The following is a 19,886-nucleotide window of genomic DNA, read 5'->3' as shown; positions in this document are numbered from 1 at the left end:
ACACAAGGGTATTTAAGTAGCTTATTAGGGATGGCTTTTTGGAAGCTCCCTAATAAGCTAGTTGGGCATAAGGCACTTGAGTTCTATGTAGATTTGTGCTCCTTGTTTTTGAAGGACAACAACACCAATTTAAGAAAAGCATGTTTGGCAACCATGTAACAAAATTCCATGGAATCGCGCGACGTCCAAAAACATGGATTCCATGATTTTTTTTTATGGTTCCAAACATTCCTCTAGAACCCCCAGTTTATATTTGAGGGCAAACATAGGGGCCACATTTACATTTGAGGGCAATTTTGGATTGGTCATGGGCAAGCAAGGCAATTTACCTAATCGATTTTAATTGTTGCCATGATCGATCAAGGCAGTTGCCTTTCTTACAAACCGGCCAAGCCTTTATGGAAAAAATGAGTCTCTTTTTAGCTTGTGATTAAAATGGGCGGCTTTTGGACGAGAGACCATGGTTGGTCTTTCTTCCCTCAATCGAAGATTGGATGTGAGACTAGTTTGGTTCTCTTTCAAGGTGTGATTTTCCTCTTCTTTTGTATATATCGAACCTCGGTATAGCACCCACCCTTTGTGTTTGTGTCATCATCTACAACACCCCCTAAAGTTCCTTTGCATTGGATTTTAATCCAACACAAAGTCACTATTACTATTTTTTCACCTCAACAGCCCTATATAACTCTAGCTTTCATTTCATCCACCTACTTTGTTTCACATCTCTCTACGTTAAAGAGGATCTTCTTGTTAATGCTAAGAATTTGATTCAAAAATATGTAAACTGTCTTGAAGATAACTGAATCCCTAGCCAAAGTGATTCAACCTTAATTTAAATGTCTCTTTTGGACGTTACGAAATGAATTGTAAAGGGTCACTCAAATTTTCATGTACGGAAGCCAAAGTGAATTAATTTCACTCCATAAGGCATTCGGCTAACCTTTGCGGAGTCATGGGATTCTGTCCAACCCCCGCAAAGTATAGGATTCTGTCCAACCTTTGCGGGATATTCAAAGTTTGTCCTACCCTTATGATGATAGGAATCTGTCCTCTTGAGTCAAAAACACCAAAAACACTTGAAAAACAACTCAAAATCCAAAAATATTTCTGAAAAGTCATAAGTCATTAGGAGTAATTAGGAAAATCTGTTCCGAACTACGTTGGCTTGATCCCTTTCCACAGGGTACGTAGGCAGCTTGAGATTCTTATCCCAAGTTCAGTCAAGCCTTTAAAAATAAACATTTCAAACCTTCCAAAAATACAAAAAATTCTTCAAAAGAATCTTTTACAACTGTTTTCGAAAAGATCTTCCCCTAGAGTTAGGAGTCCGCCCTAGATTTTTTGGGTGTCTTAGAGTTAGGAGTCTGTCCTGGTTATGTTGATGCTTTGTGTGTCTTGTCGTGTGAGTGTCCCTAGAGTTAAGAGGCCTCGAATCGTGGTCGGTTAGACATTTAGTCGAGTCGATGGCTAGACTAAGAAGCACTTAGTTAGCCCAGTATTTTTCTTAGGACATACAGCCGAGTTACACATAGGATGTAGGGCCCACCTGCATTAGACTAGGTTGATTTGCATTACTTTAGAGCATATAGGCTTGTCTAAAATACTTAAACAATTTAAACACGAGTCGAGTCGTTTCGTGTTGAGTCTAGTGTGGTCTAGACACAGTTAGGCATCGTAGCTTAAAATAGGTCACCGAACTACGTCGACTCTGATTCTTTTCGAGGCCGGGATACGTTAAGCAGCCGGGATGGATGGCCATCTTGATCCGAGTCAAATTTCACATTAGAATCTAGGGTTTGTCATGTCGAGTCGTGTGTGGAGTCAAGTTGTGTTATGTGTTGTGTTGTGTTTTCTCACTTTCATGTACAGGCCTTATTCCTTTAGCTGTGGCATGCATGTGTTTGCCCACCAGAACTTAGACACTAATTAGGCATGACACTCATAACCTAGCTACTCTTAGGTGACACTTCTTTCATTTATTTTGCGTGTGCTTATTATTCATCTCCGAGACATGCATGATTAGGTAGACGTCTTCTCGGAGATATATGTTCCCATTTCACATGACTTTCGCCCAAAACTCTTCAAAATTAATAAATGAATGGCATAAGAGAGGTTACAGCCTAGTGGGTTGTTCCACACTGTCAAAATTGGGCCCGTACTGCTTAAAAGAGAATACGAAGTTGGTAAAGAAGATAAATCATTAAATTTGTGGGGTTACTAAAACTACCCCGTTTAGCTTTGTCCGATTAGAAGTGAAGTGTGACAAAAGATTATAGAATGAAAAGAGGAAGTTTAATCAATTAATGGTCATTGGTAGGTATGGGTTTACCTCACATGTTAAGAGAAGAGGCCAAGGGCTTGAGAGAGGTATTAGCACCCAGAAAGATAAACTTTTTAAATTTGTCGGGTTTCTGGGAAAAAAAACCCAGGCTCTGCCTGATAAGAAAAGATTAGAGAATGAAAAGGAAAATTAATCAATTAATGGTAATTGGTAGGTAGGGTTTTACCTCACATATTAAGAGAAGAGGCCAAGGGCTTGAGGGAGGTTACAGCATAGTGGGTTGTTCCACACTGTCAAAATTGGGCCGTACTGATTAAAAGAGAATACGAAGTTGGTAAAGAAGATAAATCATTAAATTTGTGGGGTTACTAAAAATACCCCATTTAGCTTTGTCCGATTAGAAGTGAAGTGTGACAAAAGATTATAGAATGATGATCAATTAATGGTCATTGGTAGGTATGGTTTTACCTCACATGTTAAGAGAAGAGGCCAAAGGCCTGAGGGAGGTATTAGCACCCAGTTCGGAGGGTTAGATCATACCATGAAGATGATTTATGAGGGACAGTCTATATACCCTCTGGCCCAACGAATGAAGAGTTTGGATCATCTTAACGAAGTGGGCTCTAGGATGTTTTGATCATACCATGAACTCTATAAGCTGTGGCACCATAACTTCCATAAAGCTCACCGGTGCATATAGTCTAATAACTTGATGCGCCAAAATAAATCCTCGATCTAAAATGGATGGTTTTGGACGCAGGTGGTGTAGCCATAATGGTATTGCTGGCAGGCTGAAGTAGAATATCATCAAGAAAGAGTGTGAAAGAGTGTCAATTCAAAACTGCTGGTAGTGGTTGGATTATGGAGAGAAAACCCCCATTCATATGAAAATGCAAAGAAATATAATCACAATCAATGTGGGCCCCCACTGTATTTTAAGCTAGTGTGTAGAGATCTCTCTACACATATTTGTAGGAACCGTTTTCTCTAATTTAAAAGCAAGGTAGTTATTTAATTGGTGAGATCGAATAGTCAAAATACATCCCCAGCGGTCCCTAAAATGGACTAAATTTAAGAGTTGCACTGAAAAAAACAATATCTTAAATTTACATAAACAAATAGTAAAAAAAGAAGATAAGTTAGTTTGTGGATTTCTAAAAATATGAATGAGAGATTTGGACTCCATGCGTTGTCTGTATTTGGAGCTGGAATACACTGCCACGTTTTCCTCATATGTCTTAAGTGGCAAAGGGACTTGGAGGGTGAAGGAAACTGCCAGATCTATGAATTTCCAATTTCTTATTTCCTCAACATATTTAGAAATCTGATTTTTTGCACTGTCAGTTGCTGAATTAGAAATCCAAGAATTTGATCCAATCCAAATTACAATGCAGAAAAGGATGCCCAAATGTGAGAAATCCAAATCAAAATCTTCTCGGCATCCAAACGGGCAACAACATTAAATCCTTTGAAAATCTCTCTCTCTCTCACACACAAATAAAGGCAAGATGGTGTAAGTTAGAACAGACCATTATTATTCAAAAAGTACTATACGGACCACACCTTTGGATGATCCAAACCGTTCATTCGATGGGCACACCATAGTATCATGCAACTGTCTATTTGATGGGCACACCGTTGTATGATCCAAACCATCCATTTGATGAGCCACAATGTAAATAGATTGTGGCGCAAAAATCACTTTCATGGATGATCCCAACTGTCAGATCTATAGCAGTTTCCAAAATATGCAATTCGTCTATAGATCAGAGGGTTGGGAAATGATTTTCCGGCCTGTGCCCATCAAATGGATAGTTGGATCATACAACGGTGTGCCCATCAAATGGATGGTTCGCATCATCTTACAGTGTGGTACATACAATACTTTTTGAAAAATAATGGACTATACCGGCTTACACCATATAAAATCTTACAAGAGACATGTTGCTTTTAAGAGAGAGATTTTAGTGAAGTGAGAGATTTTAGGGATTTCTAAGTTATCTAGAACTAAGGGGTTAAATGGATAAAAGAAAAAAAATTAAAAGCGATTGATGTGCTGTTGGTAATTAAGAAAATTTTGTGGGGATTCTTGTAGATACGTTTTCATCTAGGGGGATTTCTAGTAGTTTTCACAGCTCCGGATTCCTTGTTTGGGCCCTGCCACACCATACCTTGCTATTGAATGTCTGTCCAAGTAGGCCTCCAGTATTTTTGTAATTTGTGATGGCCTGGATCACGTCTTCAGCTCATTGCCTACTGTTGGTGTTTCAACAGAGATTACATGTTCTAAAGATCATAACAAGTTTTTAGGCCAACTTCGGGTTGAATCTGTGATATCAATGTTGCTATCCTACTGCCTGCTGGGACATTATTGGGCCCAAAACACTATGTTTGCACAATTTAGGTTGTTCATATGTGCTGCCACCATAAGGATGTCTGTATTTTGATCCAGAAGATCCCAACCATTCAAATAGTGATCGGGTGGTTAGGATTGTCTGATTTGGGTAACTTCTGGGTATTACTACCATCAAGGGAGGATCCACGAGATGAACAGATTTAATTATATTCATTTCATGTGAACACTTTCTAAACTGCCTCTGCCTCCAGAATTTGTATGGTGCAGGATTTGTAACCATGTTTTGATATATGCACGATTTCATCTTGTCTTTTATTATTTAAAGAGGTGTCAAAAGTTATTAAAGTTCCCAAAAACCTCTCACGAGCCAATAATAACAAGGGATTTGCTAGGGTACATCGCAAAAGGCATTTTGAGGCTGGTCTATCCATGTCAGACCAGCCACCTCGTGAATGGAGACAACAGCTTTTGTTCCATTCACGAGGTGGTGTGTCTGACATACAACACACCGGCCGTGAAATGCCTTTTCCGATGTATGCTAGCAATTCCCTAATAATGAAAGAAAAGATTAGCTGGGTTTGTGCAATTATTAAAACATGGTTATGTGTTTTGATAAAAGTCGAAACAAGCATAAGCCAAACACATACCTGTATTGATAAACAAGGACTTTAATCGAAACATTATGCTGATATCATTTCCCTTTTTTTTTTATAAAATCCATATTTCTTACCCCCAAGAAAAGAAAATGAACTATTATGGGGACCTTGATCTCAGGAAAAATTCAAAGGGAAAAAAAGTGCTGATATCATTTCAATTTTTTTTAATAAAATCCATACTTCCTACCCACAAGAAAAGAAAATGAACTATTATGGGCCTTGATCCGAGGAAAAATTCAAGGGAAAAAACAAGGCCCGATATCATTTCCCTTTTTTTTTTTTTTAAATCCACACTTCTTACCTCCAAGAAAGAAAACAAACTATTATGAGCCTTGATCCGAGGAAAAATTCAAGGGAAAAAACAAGTCCGCGTCTAGTAGGGATGTTATTTTCTTAAAAAAAGGTAGGAAATTTTCGATTTTGAACAAAAGAAAATACATATAAAATGATTTAGCTGTAAACTGGAGAACTCATTTTCTAGGAAACATTTTTCCTAAGAAACTTTTTTCCGCCATATAGATGGCCCCTAAGACTCCATCTGGAAAGTGACCGCCCACAGATAAATCAAGGAGAACTGAAGGATTTCCCCATGCCACGTCCGACCCCCATAAACGGTGAGGACAGTAGGGCTAGTGACCACTAGCTGAGGAGTGTAAAAAAAAGGTTTCCCCTAGTCAAAATACAATTTATTTTGGGAAAAATTACCAATGGGTAACACAAAAATGAAGAAATTGTAAACATGACCCATGCTTTTCTGAAATTATCAACCAAGGACAAAAGATGTCTTGTCAGTAAAAGCAGGACGAAAATGTCATTTTCTTAATCAACACGTTTTACTTTTCCACTTTTCCCTCTTCTCTCTTCTTCCTTCTTCTTTTTACTATTCCATTTTCAACTTTGTTTTTTTACCGTACCAGTCACCTTCCTTGTCATTCAGCCACCATTCTCGTTGGGAAGTCTCGAAAACTTGAAACATGAGTTCATTCCCATCTATCACTATGTATCTATGTTTTGATTTTAATTTGTTTTAGGGTTTTGCATTTCTCCTTCTCCCTTTCAATGGCGGATGAGGAAGATGAATCACAGGGTACAAAGAAAAAACAGTGAAAATGAACAAGTGAAAAAACAGGAAGTAAAAATGTGATCATTAGGGACTTGATAAGCCCATTCGGAAATTGGTAACCCCATTTTCATACTAGATAACCCCAATCCCAGATGCTTGAAAACCCCCTTCCAAAACTCCAGTACCCTCGGCCAATTTTCAGGGACTTGATAAACCCATTCAGAAATTGGTAACCCCATTTTTATACTAGACAACTCCAACCCCAGAGACTTGAAAACCCCCTTCGAAAACTCCAGTACCCTCGGCCAATTTTCAGGGACATGATAAGCCCATTCGGAAATTGGTAACCCCATTTTTTATACTAGATAACCCCAATTCCAGATGCTTGAAAACCCCCTTTCAAAACTTTAGTACCATCGGCCAATTTTCAGGGACTTGATAAGCCCATTCGGAAATTGGCAACCCCATTTTTTTAATACTAGAAAACCCCAATCCCAGGGACTTGAAAACCCCCTTCCAAAACTCCAGTACCCTCAGCCAATTTTTAGAGACTTGATAAGCCCATTCGAAAATTGGTAACCCCATTTTTTATACTAGATAACCCCAATCCTAGATACTTGAAAACCTCCTTCCAAAATTTCAGTATCCTCAGCCAATTTGCAGGGACTTGATAAGCCCATTCGGAAATTGGTAACCCCATTTTTATACTAAATAACCCCAATTACAAAGACTGGAAAACCCCCTTCCAAAACTCGAGTACCCTTGGTCAATTTTCAGGGACTTGATAAGCCCATTCGGAAATTGGTAACCCTACTTTTGAGAGTTGCTAACCCCCTTCCAGAGAGTTGATAAACCCCTTCTGCTACAAAACCCCTTCCCTATAGCCACTCTTCTAATGGCATTACAATTCTACTCATGATAGAAATAACAAAAGATATAGATGGTGTATTCATTAAATTTGTTTCATGTATTACATCCCAGTTCGTGTATTACAAAAAAAATTAAGTACATCAAAAAATATGTAGCCATCCATTCATGTATTACATTAGATTTTCTTATACAACCAATTGTCTTACAAAAAGTGAATGAAGCCATCCATGCATTATCTCCAGAACACACCCTAATATACAAACCACTTAAACTGTAAACAAGATAAATAAAAAACAGAGGAATGAAAAATAGTGCAAAACCTTTATAAAAAAAAGGAAAAAGAAAAAAAAAAACCTAGATACAGAGAGATAGATGGTAAGAACTCAACTTTCAAGTTTTCAAGACTTGCCAGCAACAATGGTAGCTGACTGAGGAGGAAGATGACTAGTAGGGTACAAAAGAAAAAGGTGAAAATGGAAAAGTAAAAGAAGAGGGAAAAAGGAAAAATACAAGGTGAAAACGTGTTGTAAATGCCAAAGGGCATTTTCGTCCAGCTAATAATGACAAGACCTCTGACGTCCCTCGTTAATAATTTCAAAAAAGCATGGGTCCAGTTGACAATTACGTCATTTTCTTGTCCCTCATGGGTAATTGTTCCTTATTTTGGCTACAGATATGGGCACTAACTTGTTTGAATAATTGCACAAACTCAACTTGTCTTTTCTTTTTACAGGGCTTCAAGAGCTTTTTGGGAACGGTAATATTTCCAGATGCAAGATTTGCGACCAATTAAAGCGGGAGATTCAAGATAGAGGCCTGTAGCGGCTTGCCTTTGACAGCTGTTTAAATAATAAAGACAAAGATGAGCTACTGCTGTATCAAAACATGGTAGTGCTAGACTCTATTTTCCCCTTTTTTTAGCCACTTCTCACCCTCTTCTCCTCTCATCACTCATACCCTCTCAAGTCCCTCCTTCTCCCCCCCCCCCCTACTATACTCTCACCCCTTGATAAACTAATATTTTCCTTGAAATGAAATTCATAGGAGCCAAACATGGCCTTGCTTGCAAATTAGTCTCAGCAGTTGATAAACTAATATTCCTTGAAAAGAAATTCATGGTTGCCAAAGAAATTCACCCCTCCACATGAGATTCGTTTTCTTTTCCACGCTATTGATTTCTATTTTGTCTTGTTGTATCTAAAAAACTACCACTCTTTTTTGGTTGCGGGTGCATATATATGGATTTTTAATATAAAGGAGTTGTGGAAGATAACACCTTCCTTGGTCTCTATTGGAGGCCGTGGAAGATAACACCCACGAGATGAATAGATTAATATAAAGGAGTTGTTGGAGATAACACCTTCCCCAGGACGTGTCGGACCTCTGTGGGTTTAGGTTCACCCACTATTTAGGCAATTACCAAATTACCCCTACGCAACAGTTGGGCTTGCGGTGGGCCCTTCCGGGGTCACGGTGGGCCCTTCCGGGGTCACGTGTCGACGGCTCATTAGTTGCTATTTTTTGTACCCTATCACTTAGTATATATTATGCTACTTATATTAGCACCATCATATTTTTATAATTGCACAAACTCAATTTGTCTTTTTTTTTATTGGCCTTTGAGAGCTTTTGGGAACTGTAATAACATTTAAGAGTTGTTTAAATCATAAAAGACAAGCTGAGTTAGTGCAATTATTAATTAAAACATGGTAGTGCAAATATCTGTACAAATTATAAAAGACAAGCTGAGTTGGTACAATTATTAAAACATGGTACTTCCAATATCACTGCCCTGTATAATAGATAGATAAATAGATAAATGGGATTTGCTAGGGAATTCTGCAGAAAGGCATTTTGCCGGCTGACTTTTGCATGAGAGAACAGCCACTGATGCTCACTTATGAACAAACTTCGTCTTATTCATTTAATTCATCCAAGGTGGCTGTTCTATCATGCAATAGTCTGCACCAAATGCCTATGCGAAATTCCCTAACAAATCCCTGGATAAATAGATTATAGATAGATGTATCTGTGGTCCTATCTGAAGTGCTGCACTGCTGCACCAAAAGGGTGAGATGATTTTTCTTTTTGACTCAATTCATACTTTCTGGAAATTTCAAGTTCTAAACCCGTTTGTTGGAGATCACAGCTTCTTCCTTGATCTCTGAATCTCTCTGGCTTCCCCATTTCATTTATAAGCTTCTTTTACGTTCAAGGAGGAGCTGCCCATTTCATCCACTCTACAATCCACAATGGAGGCTGTGGTTCAAGCTGCTGGCAAGACTGTTGCACAACTAGTCCGTTCCTTCAAGGACCTCTCGGACCACGTTGAGAATCTCAATAGAGAAATGAAAGAATTAAAGAGCAAGTGGCTTGACATCAAAGCAAGGATACGGGAAGCTGAAAGACAAGTGTTGAGACCCAAGAATCAAGTTTTAAATTGGGTCACAGAGGTGGCCAACCTAGAAGCGGACATCAATTCCATAAACTCAGAGTTCGACCAGATGTCACGCTACAACGTGAAGTCTCGGATCGGATTGGGAAAGAGGGTTATTAGAATGACCGAAATTGTTGTAAACCTCAAAGGCAGAGGTGATTTCGATGAGGTTGCTGTGTGCCCTTCACCCCCAAGGGTGGTGGAGATGCCCACTACATTAACACATGGTCAGGAGTCATATGAAGAAACCTTATGGAGTTGCTTACATGATGAGAACTACTCAATGGTTTGTGTGCACGGCATGGGGGGAGTTGGGAAAACGACTCTAATGAAAACCATCAACAATAAACTCGTTGGCACCCAAGACTTTAAAGTGGTGATTTGGGTAACTGTGTCCAAGGATCTGAATATAGAAAGGACCCAACTAGCCATTGGAGACAAATTGGGTTTGCTTTTTGGTGGTGATGAAGATCAAGAGTCGAGAGGAAGGAAAATCTTTGCAAGATTGAAGAACTCGAGGTATGTGTTGATGTTGGACGATATTTGGGAGGAAATTATCTTGGATGATGTTGGAATTCCAAAGCCGGATAAGAAAAATAAATGCAAAATCGTGCTGAGTACTCGTTTCCTTCGTGCTCTGTTCTCTTACGCTGGTTTCTGCGGAAACCAGCCGGAAACCAGCCTTATTTTCCAGGGAAACTAAAAATTTACGTGTTCTCTTGACTTTCCTCGGAAACTTTTTTTCATACGTGGAAAATAAAAAAAATTACGTGGAAAATAGGTTCCCTCGACTTTTCTTCTCCCGAGTTTCCGATATAAACTATCGGAAACCCTTCCTTTCCCTGCCCTTTCCGCGAGAAGAAGAAGAAACGGCCGGATCGTCGCCTCCATCGCCTCCATCGTCTCTCCATCGTCTCTCCATTTTCAGCCATTCGCACCAGGTACTTACTCTCTCTCTCTCTCTCTCTCTCTCTCTCTCTCTCTCTCTCTCTCTCTCTCTCTCTCTCTCTCTCTGCAACCACCACAAACCCACGACCATCATGCTCCTCAGCCCCTTCTCCACCAAATCGAAAGGCACATAAAAAGGGTTTGATCTGTGAAGCCTATTACTAATCTGTGATTCTCGTTTTGGCCATCCAAGTGTCATTCTCCTCATCTTTTTCTTGTTCTTCTTCTTCACAACCCAAAACCCAAATCCGACCAAACCCTACTTTTTCCAAACCCTTAGCCATCTGGGTGTCATGATCTGCGAAACTACTTTTTCCAAACCCTACTTTTTCCAAAATCGTGTTGAGTACTCGTTTCCTTCGAGTATCTAATGCCATGGACGTTGATATGCAGTTTAAAGTTAAAACACTTGGGGGCGAGGAAGCTTGGAATTTGTTCCATGAGAAAACAGGGGAGGTAGTGCTTTTGCCGGACATCCAAGCCTTGGCAGTCGAGGTTGTGAAAGAGTGTGGTGGTTTACCTCTAGCAATTATCACTGTAGGGAGAGCTATGCGAGGAAAGGAACGGAAAGAGGTGTGGCGGGATGCTTTAAGGGCATTGAAGGAATCGGCGGTCCCAGAAATTGAAGGTATGGAGCCTAAAGTTTTTCGATCTTTGAAACTCAGTTATGACTGCTTAGAGGAAGATAACATCAAACCCTGCTTCTTGTATTGTGCACTATATCCAGAAGATACTGAGATATATGTACCTGAGCTGGTAAAATATTGGACAATGGAAGGATTTGCAAATAATGTTGATAACTTGGAGGATGCATCAAATAAAGGGCACCACATCATTAAAAGATTAAAGGACGCTTGTCTGTTGGAGGAGTTCAATATGTATTCTGTCAAAATGCATGACTTGATCCGTGACTTGGCAATATGGATCACATCATCGTCGATGAAAGAAGGCCAAAAATTCCTGGTAAAAGCTGGGATGGGACTAAAGGAGGCACCCAAGGAAAATATGTGGGAAGGGGTTGAGAGGGTTTCATTGATGAGAAACCAAATAGAAAGGCTTCCAACTAGGCCAAATTGCCCTACTTTGGTGTCCTTATTCCTCCAACAAAACGATGTCTTAGGGACCATTCCAAGTAGCTTCTTTGAACTTATGCCACAGCTTAGGGTTCTTGATCTTAGTTACACCCATATTGAATCGCTTCCAATGTCCTTATCTTCATTAGTGAATCTACGTGCACTCATTTTAATAGATTGTCCCTGTTTGATAGAGGTACCACCATTGGGACATCTAAAACAACTACAATTTCTAAATCTCAGAAAGTCTAATGGCATTCAAGAACTACCTCAAGGCATTGAAGAATTGGTTAATCTTAAGAGTTTGGATTTATCATATTTGTCTCGTGTGACAACAATTCCATACACAACGATAAGTAGTTTATCCAGTCTAGAGGAGCTACGCATGATCGGGACACCTATAAAATGGGCAAAGGAAGCAGGGCTAGATGATGTGAACGAAGGCACTGGTTATAGCTTAGCAGAGCTAGCAATGTTAACACACCTGTATTCACTTGATATCACAGTAACGGTTATTGATTGTCTTTCTCAAGATTCTTTCCATCGACGACAACTTTCAAGTCTTAGGAAATTCAATTTTGAATTTGGCAAAATCAAGACACCTATGATTAAGCAACGTAGCAGCGATAAAAAATTGTGCGTCTATGGATGTGAGTATTTCCCTCCTTGCTGTAAGATAATACAAGAGTACGCAGAAGGCATAGGTATTTATGAATGTAACGGTCTGAAACGAGGAATTTCTGAAATAGCAGGCCATTCTCTGACCTTAAGAAACCTTGAAATTATCAATTGTTCTCAAGTGGATTGCATTATAGACAACGGAGACGTAGGACACAATATTGAGTGGATCTATCTCTCTGGGTTACCAAATCTGAAGAAGCTAATTATGGGACATGGAAGCCTAAGTCTCCGACAATTGAAAACATTGCTTATTGATTCCTGTGAACAGTTGAGTGGTACTCTCTTCTCCTCTAACCTTGTACATCATCTGGATAATTTGGAGTATCTTTTTATCCATGATTGTGATAAGATTGAGGAAATTATAGAAGAGGGGGATAACATGCTAGTTCTCAACAATGCACTCCCAAGTTTACGCCGCCTACAGCTTCATCGATTAAATGGATTAAGAAGCATTTGTAGTCCGAGGGTGTCTTTCACTTCCTTGGAAACGATGCATATATATAGCTGTACAATATTGAAGAAGCTCCCTTCATGCCCTAGCATTCACAGTTTTACCGCGGATAGGAAATGGTTTGAAGAATTAAATTGGGAAGATGGCGAGAATACCAAGTCCCTCTTCACCAATGCTTTCAAAGAGCTCTAGATCGATGGTGGACCTATCCCTTGATTGACTTTAGAAAGGTGCACAGCTCTTTCGTTTTGTATGTGCCCTTCTTTTTTTTTCTATTTTTTCGAATGGCTCCTTTTGTTTTCTTTTATATTAGTACTTGTAAAATGTAAAAGTAAATGCTTGGAATGGGTGTCGTTACCAACATTAGACTTACGATGACAGGTGCACAGCTCTTTCATTTTGTATGTTCCCTTCTTTTTTTTCTATTTTTTCGAATGGCTCCTTTTGTTTTCTTTTATATTAGTACTTGTAAAAAAACCCGTGCTACGTTGTGATACAGGGGGAGAAAATATGAGATGTGTTTTGTAATGCCCGGTGTCCTTATCAAATTGAACTTATGGCTACTTTTTTTTCTAATGAGTGTCATTATCAAAATTTATCTTATAACTAACTGCTTGGAATGGGTGTCGTTACCAACATTAGACTTACGATTAATTGCTTGGAATGGGTGTCGTTACCAAAATCCAGTTTAGGGAATGGGTCTCGTTACCAAAATCGAGTTTAGGATTAATTGCTTGGGACAGGTGTCATTACCAAATTCGAGTTTAGGATTAATTGCTTGGAATGGGTGCCTTTGCCAAAACCCATGCTTTTAGAATAGGGTAGTTTTGAAGGTGTTATTTTCTGAGTTGAGTGCCATTATCAAAATCTTATATATATGATGTTTTGTTATTAGTAACTAAGTCTTCTAAGAAAAGGTACTAAATAAAGTATTAATGAGATTTATGCTCTTTAGGGATTTCAATTTAGGTAACTAGTATTGCATTAGAAGTGTTTTAATTTTAAAAGGCCATGATAGCTCTTTATAAACTGCCTGTCACCTCTAGAATTTGTATGGTGCAGGATTTCTAACCATACAAAGTTACAAACCATGCCCTAAGTATTTGAAATTTGCATTCAGTATTTCACACAGAATGAACCCAATTCATGTATTTCACACTCATATGTTGGGTGGAGATGGTGGGGTCCACCGCATCAAAACATTGGTGCAAAATGGTGGGCCCTACACTAATGCATTGGTTTGGATGGAGATGGTGGGCCCCACCCACCAAAGAATGAGGTGTAAAATGGGGGGCCATCCCATAAAATGAGTTACACATCAAAGTATGAGGTTTAAAGTTGTTGGGGGCATCCCAATTATAATTGCTCCCAAACACAGGACTCTTCAACTTGTTTTTCTGTTGGAAGCAAAAAGCAAAAAGGGAAATGTTATCAGCACTACTGTATTTTGATGATCGCCCTCCTCAAGTTATTAAAAGTATGGTATGGCCCGCACCCATGGTTTTAAATTTCGGCCGAAATCCGAAATTTAGGATTTCAGTGGGGACCGAAACAGAATTTGCTGTAATCCTGCCGAAATTTCGGAATTTCGATAATTTCGGTCTCAAATTACTAGAAAATGTCAATTTTTTTTTTTAAAAAAAAAAATGTCACAAAATTTCAAAATTTCGATAATTTCGGTTTGAAATTTGGAGAAAATGTCAATTTTTTTAAAATTTTTTTTTTTTCAAAATTTCGGTCCAAAATTTAGGAGTTTCGGTCCCGACATTTCGAGAAGAAATACCGAATTTCGGATTTCGGTGGGGTCCGAAATAGGTACCGAAACCGAAATTTAAAACCTTGCCCTCACCATAGGATGATCCAAACTGTCCATTAGATGGGCCACAACCTAAATAGGTGTGCCCTAAAAATCATTTCCATAGGTTGAACCTAATCCTCCGATCTGAATGTTAGTGGTTGGTACTAACCCTCTATAGATCGGAGGGTTAGTATCTACCTATGAGAATGATTTTTGGGGCGCAGCCTATTTAGGATGTGGCTCATCTAATGGACGGTTTGGATCATCCTATGGTGCTGGCCATACCGTACTTTTAATAAAGGGAGGAGTGCGATCATCAAAATACAGTAGTGATGATAACATTTCCCAAATAATGCTGATGATTTCCATAAAATGGAAGAGAGATCTCAACTCAACTCAACTCAACTCAGCAAAGCCTTCCATAGGATAGTGGAGAAATAATGGAAGAGAGATAGTGGAGAAATAATGTTTGTGACTTCGTGAGATGTCACTTTCTGGATTTGCTTTTGTATCCTATAGTGTATGTTCCCAGTTATGGTGAGAGTAAAATCACAGCCTGGGATTCCTTTTTTGGGCCCTACCACTACATGTGAAGTGCTGCACCAAAAATGAGAGATGTGGACCAAAACTCCCCACATTCTTAGTGGGCAGATGCTTTTCTTTTCCACACTTCTTTTTTGTTTTGTTATATTTGTCGAACTACCAATTACTTCACAAGCTTTAGCTGTTAGAGTCTGTGTTATTTGATCATTTATAATTCAACACGTGCTGTGAGGCAATTGCTCTGATGCCATATCAAACTACCAAATACTCCAAAAGCTTAAGTCGAAAAAAGGTATGGAGCCTAAAGTTTTTCAATCTTTGAAACTCAGTTATGACTCCTTAGAGGAAGATAACATCAAACTCTGCTTCTTGTATTGTGCACTATTTCCAGAGGATTATCCTATAGATGTAGATGGGCTGGTACGATATTGGACAATGGAAGGATTTGCTAATAATGTTGATAACTTGGAGGATGCATCAAATAAAGGGCACCACATCATTAAAAGATTAAAGGACGCTTGTCTGTTGGAGGAGTTGAATACGAATTCTGTCAAAATGCATGACTTGATCCGTGACTTGGCAAAATGGATCACATCATCGTCGATGAAAGAAGGCCCAAAATTCCTGGTAAAAGCTGGGATGGGACTAAAGGAGGCACCCAAAGAAAATATGTGGGAAGGGGTTGAGAGGGTTTCATTGATGAAAAACCAAATAGAAAGGCTTCCAACTGGGCCAAATTGCCCTACTTTGCTGTCCTTATTCCTCCAACAAAACTATGTCTTAAGGACCATCCCTAGTAGCTTCTTTGAACTTATGCCACAGCTTAGGGTTCTTGATCTTAGTCACACCAATATTGAATCGCTTCCAATGTCCTTATCTTCATTAGTGAATCTACGTGCACTCATTTTAATATCTTGTCGCGATTTGATAGAGGTACCACCATTGGGACATCTAAAACAACTACAATTTCTAAATCTCAGAGCATGTAAAGGCATTCGAGAACTACCTCAAGGCATTGGAGAATTGGTTAATCTTGAGAGTTTGGATTTATCATATTTGTCTCGTGTGACAACAATTCCATGCACAACGATATGTAGTTTATCTAGTCTAGAGGAGCTAAGCATGATCGGGACACCTATAAAATGGGCAAAGGAAGGAGGGCTAGAAGATGTGAAGGAAGGCACTGGTTATAGCTTAGCGGAGCTAGCAACGTTAACACACCTGTACTCACTTGATATCACAGTAACAGATATTGATTGTCTTTCTCAAGATTCTTTCCATCGACGACAACTTTCAAGTCTGAGGAAATTCAATCTTCAATTTGGCAAAAACGATATGTATCTGATTCCACCGCATGGCGATAAAAAATTGTGCGTCAATGGATGTGAGTATTTCCCTCCTTGCTGTAAGATCATACAAGAGTACGCAGATGGCATAAGTATTTCTGCATGTAAGGGTCTAAAACGAGGAATTTCTGAAATAGCAGGCCATTCTCTGACCTTAAGAAACCTTGTGATTGCCAATTGTCCTCAAGTGGATTGCATTATAGACAACGGAGACGTAGGACACAATATTGAGTGGATGAGACTCTCTGGGTTATCAAATCTGAAGAAGCTAATCATGGGACATGGAAGCCTAAGTCTCCGACAATTGAAAACCTTGAGTATTGATTCCTGTGAACAGTTGAGTGGTGCTCTTTTCTCCTCTAACGTTGTACATCAACTGGATAAGTTGGAGAATCTTGGCATCCGTGATTGTGATAAAATTGAGGAAATTATAGAAGAGGGGGATAACATGCTAGTTCTCAACAATGCACTCCCAAGTTTACGCCACCTACGGCTTGAGGGATTAAAGGGATTAAGAAGCATTTGTAGTCCGAGGGTGTCTTTCACTTCCTTGGAAACGATGCATATATGTAGCTGTACAATATTGAAGAAGCTCCCTTCCTGCCCTAGCATTCAAATATTTAAAGCGGAAAGGGAATGGTTTGAAGAGTTAAATTGGGAAGATGGCGAGAATACCAAGTCCCTCTTCACCAATGCTTTGGGAAGACGACAGAGCATGCATTAATCGGTGCTGTAAAAGGAGATGACAGGTGCGCAGGGGGAGAAAATAAATTTAGTTGCGTATTTTTCCATGAGACAAAAGAAAATGAGAAGTGTTTTGTAATGCTTGGAATGGGTGTCGTTACCAACATTAGACTTACGATTAATTGCTTGGAATGGCTGTCGTTACCAACATTAGACTTACGATTAATTGCTTGGAATGGGTGTCGTTACCAAAATCCAGTTTACGGAATGGGTGTCGTTATCAAAATCGAGTTTAGGATTAATTGCTCGGAATGGGTGTCATTACCAAAGTCGAGTTTAGGATTAATTGCTTGGAATGGTTGCCTTTGCCAAAACCAATGCTTTTAGAATAGGGCAGTTTCAAAAATGTTATTTTCTGAGTTGGGTGCCATTATCAAAATCCTATATATATGATGTTTTGTTATTAGTAACTAAGTCTTCTGAGCAAAGGTCCTAAATAATAAAGTATTAATGAGATTTATGCTCTTTAGGGATTTCAATTTAGGTAACTAGTATTGCATTAGAAGTGTTTTAATTTTAAAAGGCCATGATAGCTCTTGGATTAGTAAGGCACTGTAGGTTTCTATTAGCTCTTTTATTTTGTTTAATTCCAATAGAATAGCTTACTAATTTCTATATATGTGTTTTTTTCTTGAATATGGCTTGCAGGGTGAAGTGAAATATAGAGGAGCCTTTCTTAGCTGGTTTTTATTTAGATGTAGATGGACTGGTACGATATTGGACAATGGAAGGATTTGCTAATAATGTTGATAATTTGGAGGATGCATCAAAGAAAGGGCACCACATCATTAAAAGATTAAAGGACGCTTGTCTGTTGGAGGAGTTGAATACGAATTCTGTCAAAATGCATGACTCTTGATCCGTGACTTGGCAATATGGATCACATCATCGTCGATGAAAGAAGGCCAAAAATTCCTGGCAAAAGCTGGGATGGGACTAAAGGAGGCACCCAAGGAAAATATGTGGGAAGGGGTTGAGAGGGTTTCATTGATGAGAAACCAAATAGAAAGGCTTCCAACTAGGCCAAATTGCCCTACTTCGGTGTCCTTATTCCTCCAACAAAACGTCTTAAGGACCATCCCTAGTAGCTTCTTTGAACTTATGCCACAGCTTAGGGTTCTTGATCTTAGTTACACCAATATTGAATCGCTTCCAATGTCCTTATCTTCATTAGTGAATCAACGTGCACTCATTTTAAAATTTTGTCGCGATTTGATAGAGGTACCACCATTGGACATCTAAAACAACTACAATTTCTAAATCTCAGAGCATGTAAAAGCATTAGAGAACTACCTCAAGGCATTGGAGAATTGGTTAACCTTGAGAGTTTGGATATATCATATTTGTCTCGTGTGACAACAATTCCATGCACAACGATATGTAGTTTATCTAGTCTAGAGGAGCTAAGCATGATCGGGACACCTATAAAATGGGCAAAGGAAGGAGGGCTAGAAGATGTGAATGAAGGCACTGGTTATAGCTTAACGGAGCTAGCAACGTTAACACACCTGTACTCACTTGATATCAAAATAAAGGATATTGATTGTCTTTCTCAAGATTCTTTCCATCGGCGACAACTTTCGAGTTTGAGGAAATTCAATTTTGAAGTTGGTAAAACCAATACACTTCTGATTCAACCGGGTGGCGATAAAAAAGTGTGCTTCTATGGATGTGAGTATTTCCCTCCTCGTTGTAAGATAATACAAGAGTACGCAGAAGGCATAGGTATTGATGGGGTCCAAAATCTGCAACCAATCGGCTGTTGACACGTAGCCCTCACAGGGACCACTGCAAAGCCAACACCTGTCCCTGCTAGGTATGACACTTGGACCAATCGGGAACTTCCACCTGCCCCTCCTAGGTATGAGATCTGGTCCATACAGGGGCTACCACCTGTCCTGGACAGGTGGCTCAGAACCACTATAAATAGCCTTCACTTGTGCTAAGGTGAGGGATCTGAGATCAAAACCCTAAGCTTTTTGCTCTGACATTGCTCTGCACTCCTGCTCATACTGACTTGAGTGTCGAAGCACCCGTCCGGAGCACCACTCCGGGTTGGTTTTCTGACCCTTTGTATCCTTGTCTGTGCTTGTGCAGCGCAGGACTTCACTAGCCCTTCAGTTGTGGCTTGTCAGATCAGCCCTTCCGGCCCTACCATAACCTGTTACCAATTTTAGACCTAACAGATTTGGCGCTATCCGTGGGACCCCGGAACAAAAAGCTGTTCGGAACCTCACTCAAGCAATGGTAGGGAAAAACGGAAAGCATGTGCCAACCTCCCGGACGACCCGGGCTACAGCCCCCCGCGAAGGAAGAAGCGAGCGACTGGCCTCGCAGATAGAGGCCGGGACGGTAGGGGAGCAAAGTCCGACCCGCTCGGACCGCTCAGACCCTACCCCGACCCCAAGGGAGATGCGGGCCCTTTTCCAAGAAATGACAGCTGTGATTGCGCAGTTCAGGAATCCGCCCCCCGCACTCCAGCAGCACCCAGTCGAGGCTTCTCAGCCCACCCAGAGGAGGGGAAGCTCCCGCAGAGAGCACACGCCCTTGCCCCCCCGGGATCAGACTCGTCACTCCACAAGACGAGATCACCTCTCCTGGGACAAGCATGTGCGCCCCGAGCCTCGCCTACATCACCG

At 39.9% G+C, this 19,886-nt stretch overlaps 2 protein-coding genes across 2 annotated transcripts; both read left to right on the top strand.

The window, feature by feature from the left end:
• The first annotated feature begins 10,966 nt into the window (after positions 1-10,966).
• LOC143856246 (disease resistance protein At4g27190-like) lies at positions 10,967-13,392 on the top strand. The gene is made up of 2 exons (XM_077366407.1): positions 10,967-13,046; positions 13,198-13,392. The coding sequence occupies exon 1, from the start codon at positions 10,987-10,989 to the stop codon at positions 13,006-13,008; it is 2,022 nt and encodes a 673-aa protein (XP_077222522.1). The 5' UTR covers positions 10,967-10,986; the 3' UTR covers positions 13,009-13,046; positions 13,198-13,392.
• Positions 13,393-15,451: 2,059 nt separating this feature from the next.
• LOC143855826 (disease resistance protein At4g27190-like) lies at positions 15,452-17,227 on the top strand. The gene has a single exon (XM_077365883.1). It carries the CDS (start codon positions 15,452-15,454, stop codon positions 17,225-17,227), a length of 1,776 nt encoding a protein of 591 aa, XP_077221998.1.
• Positions 17,228-19,886: the final 2,659 nt, after the last annotated feature.

The sequence above is a fragment of the Tasmannia lanceolata genome, unplaced genomic scaffold (assembly GCF_043159265.1).
Source record: "Tasmannia lanceolata isolate RefF3 unplaced genomic scaffold, GAP_Taslan_0.1 ptg000023l, whole genome shotgun sequence".
Taxonomy (NCBI): Eukaryota; Viridiplantae; Streptophyta; class Magnoliopsida; order Canellales; family Winteraceae; genus Tasmannia; species Tasmannia lanceolata.
Note: the sequence above shows the minus strand (reverse complement) of the source record. Positions and strands in the feature narration are given on the sequence as shown.

Coding starts and splice junctions, on each gene's coding strand:
- LOC143856246 (XM_077366407.1), top strand. CDS start 10,987: ATGGACGTTGATATGCAGTTTAAAGTTAAAACACTTGGGGGCGAGGAA.
- LOC143855826 (XM_077365883.1), top strand. CDS start 15,452: ATGGAGCCTAAAGTTTTTCAATCTTTGAAACTCAGTTATGACTCCTTA.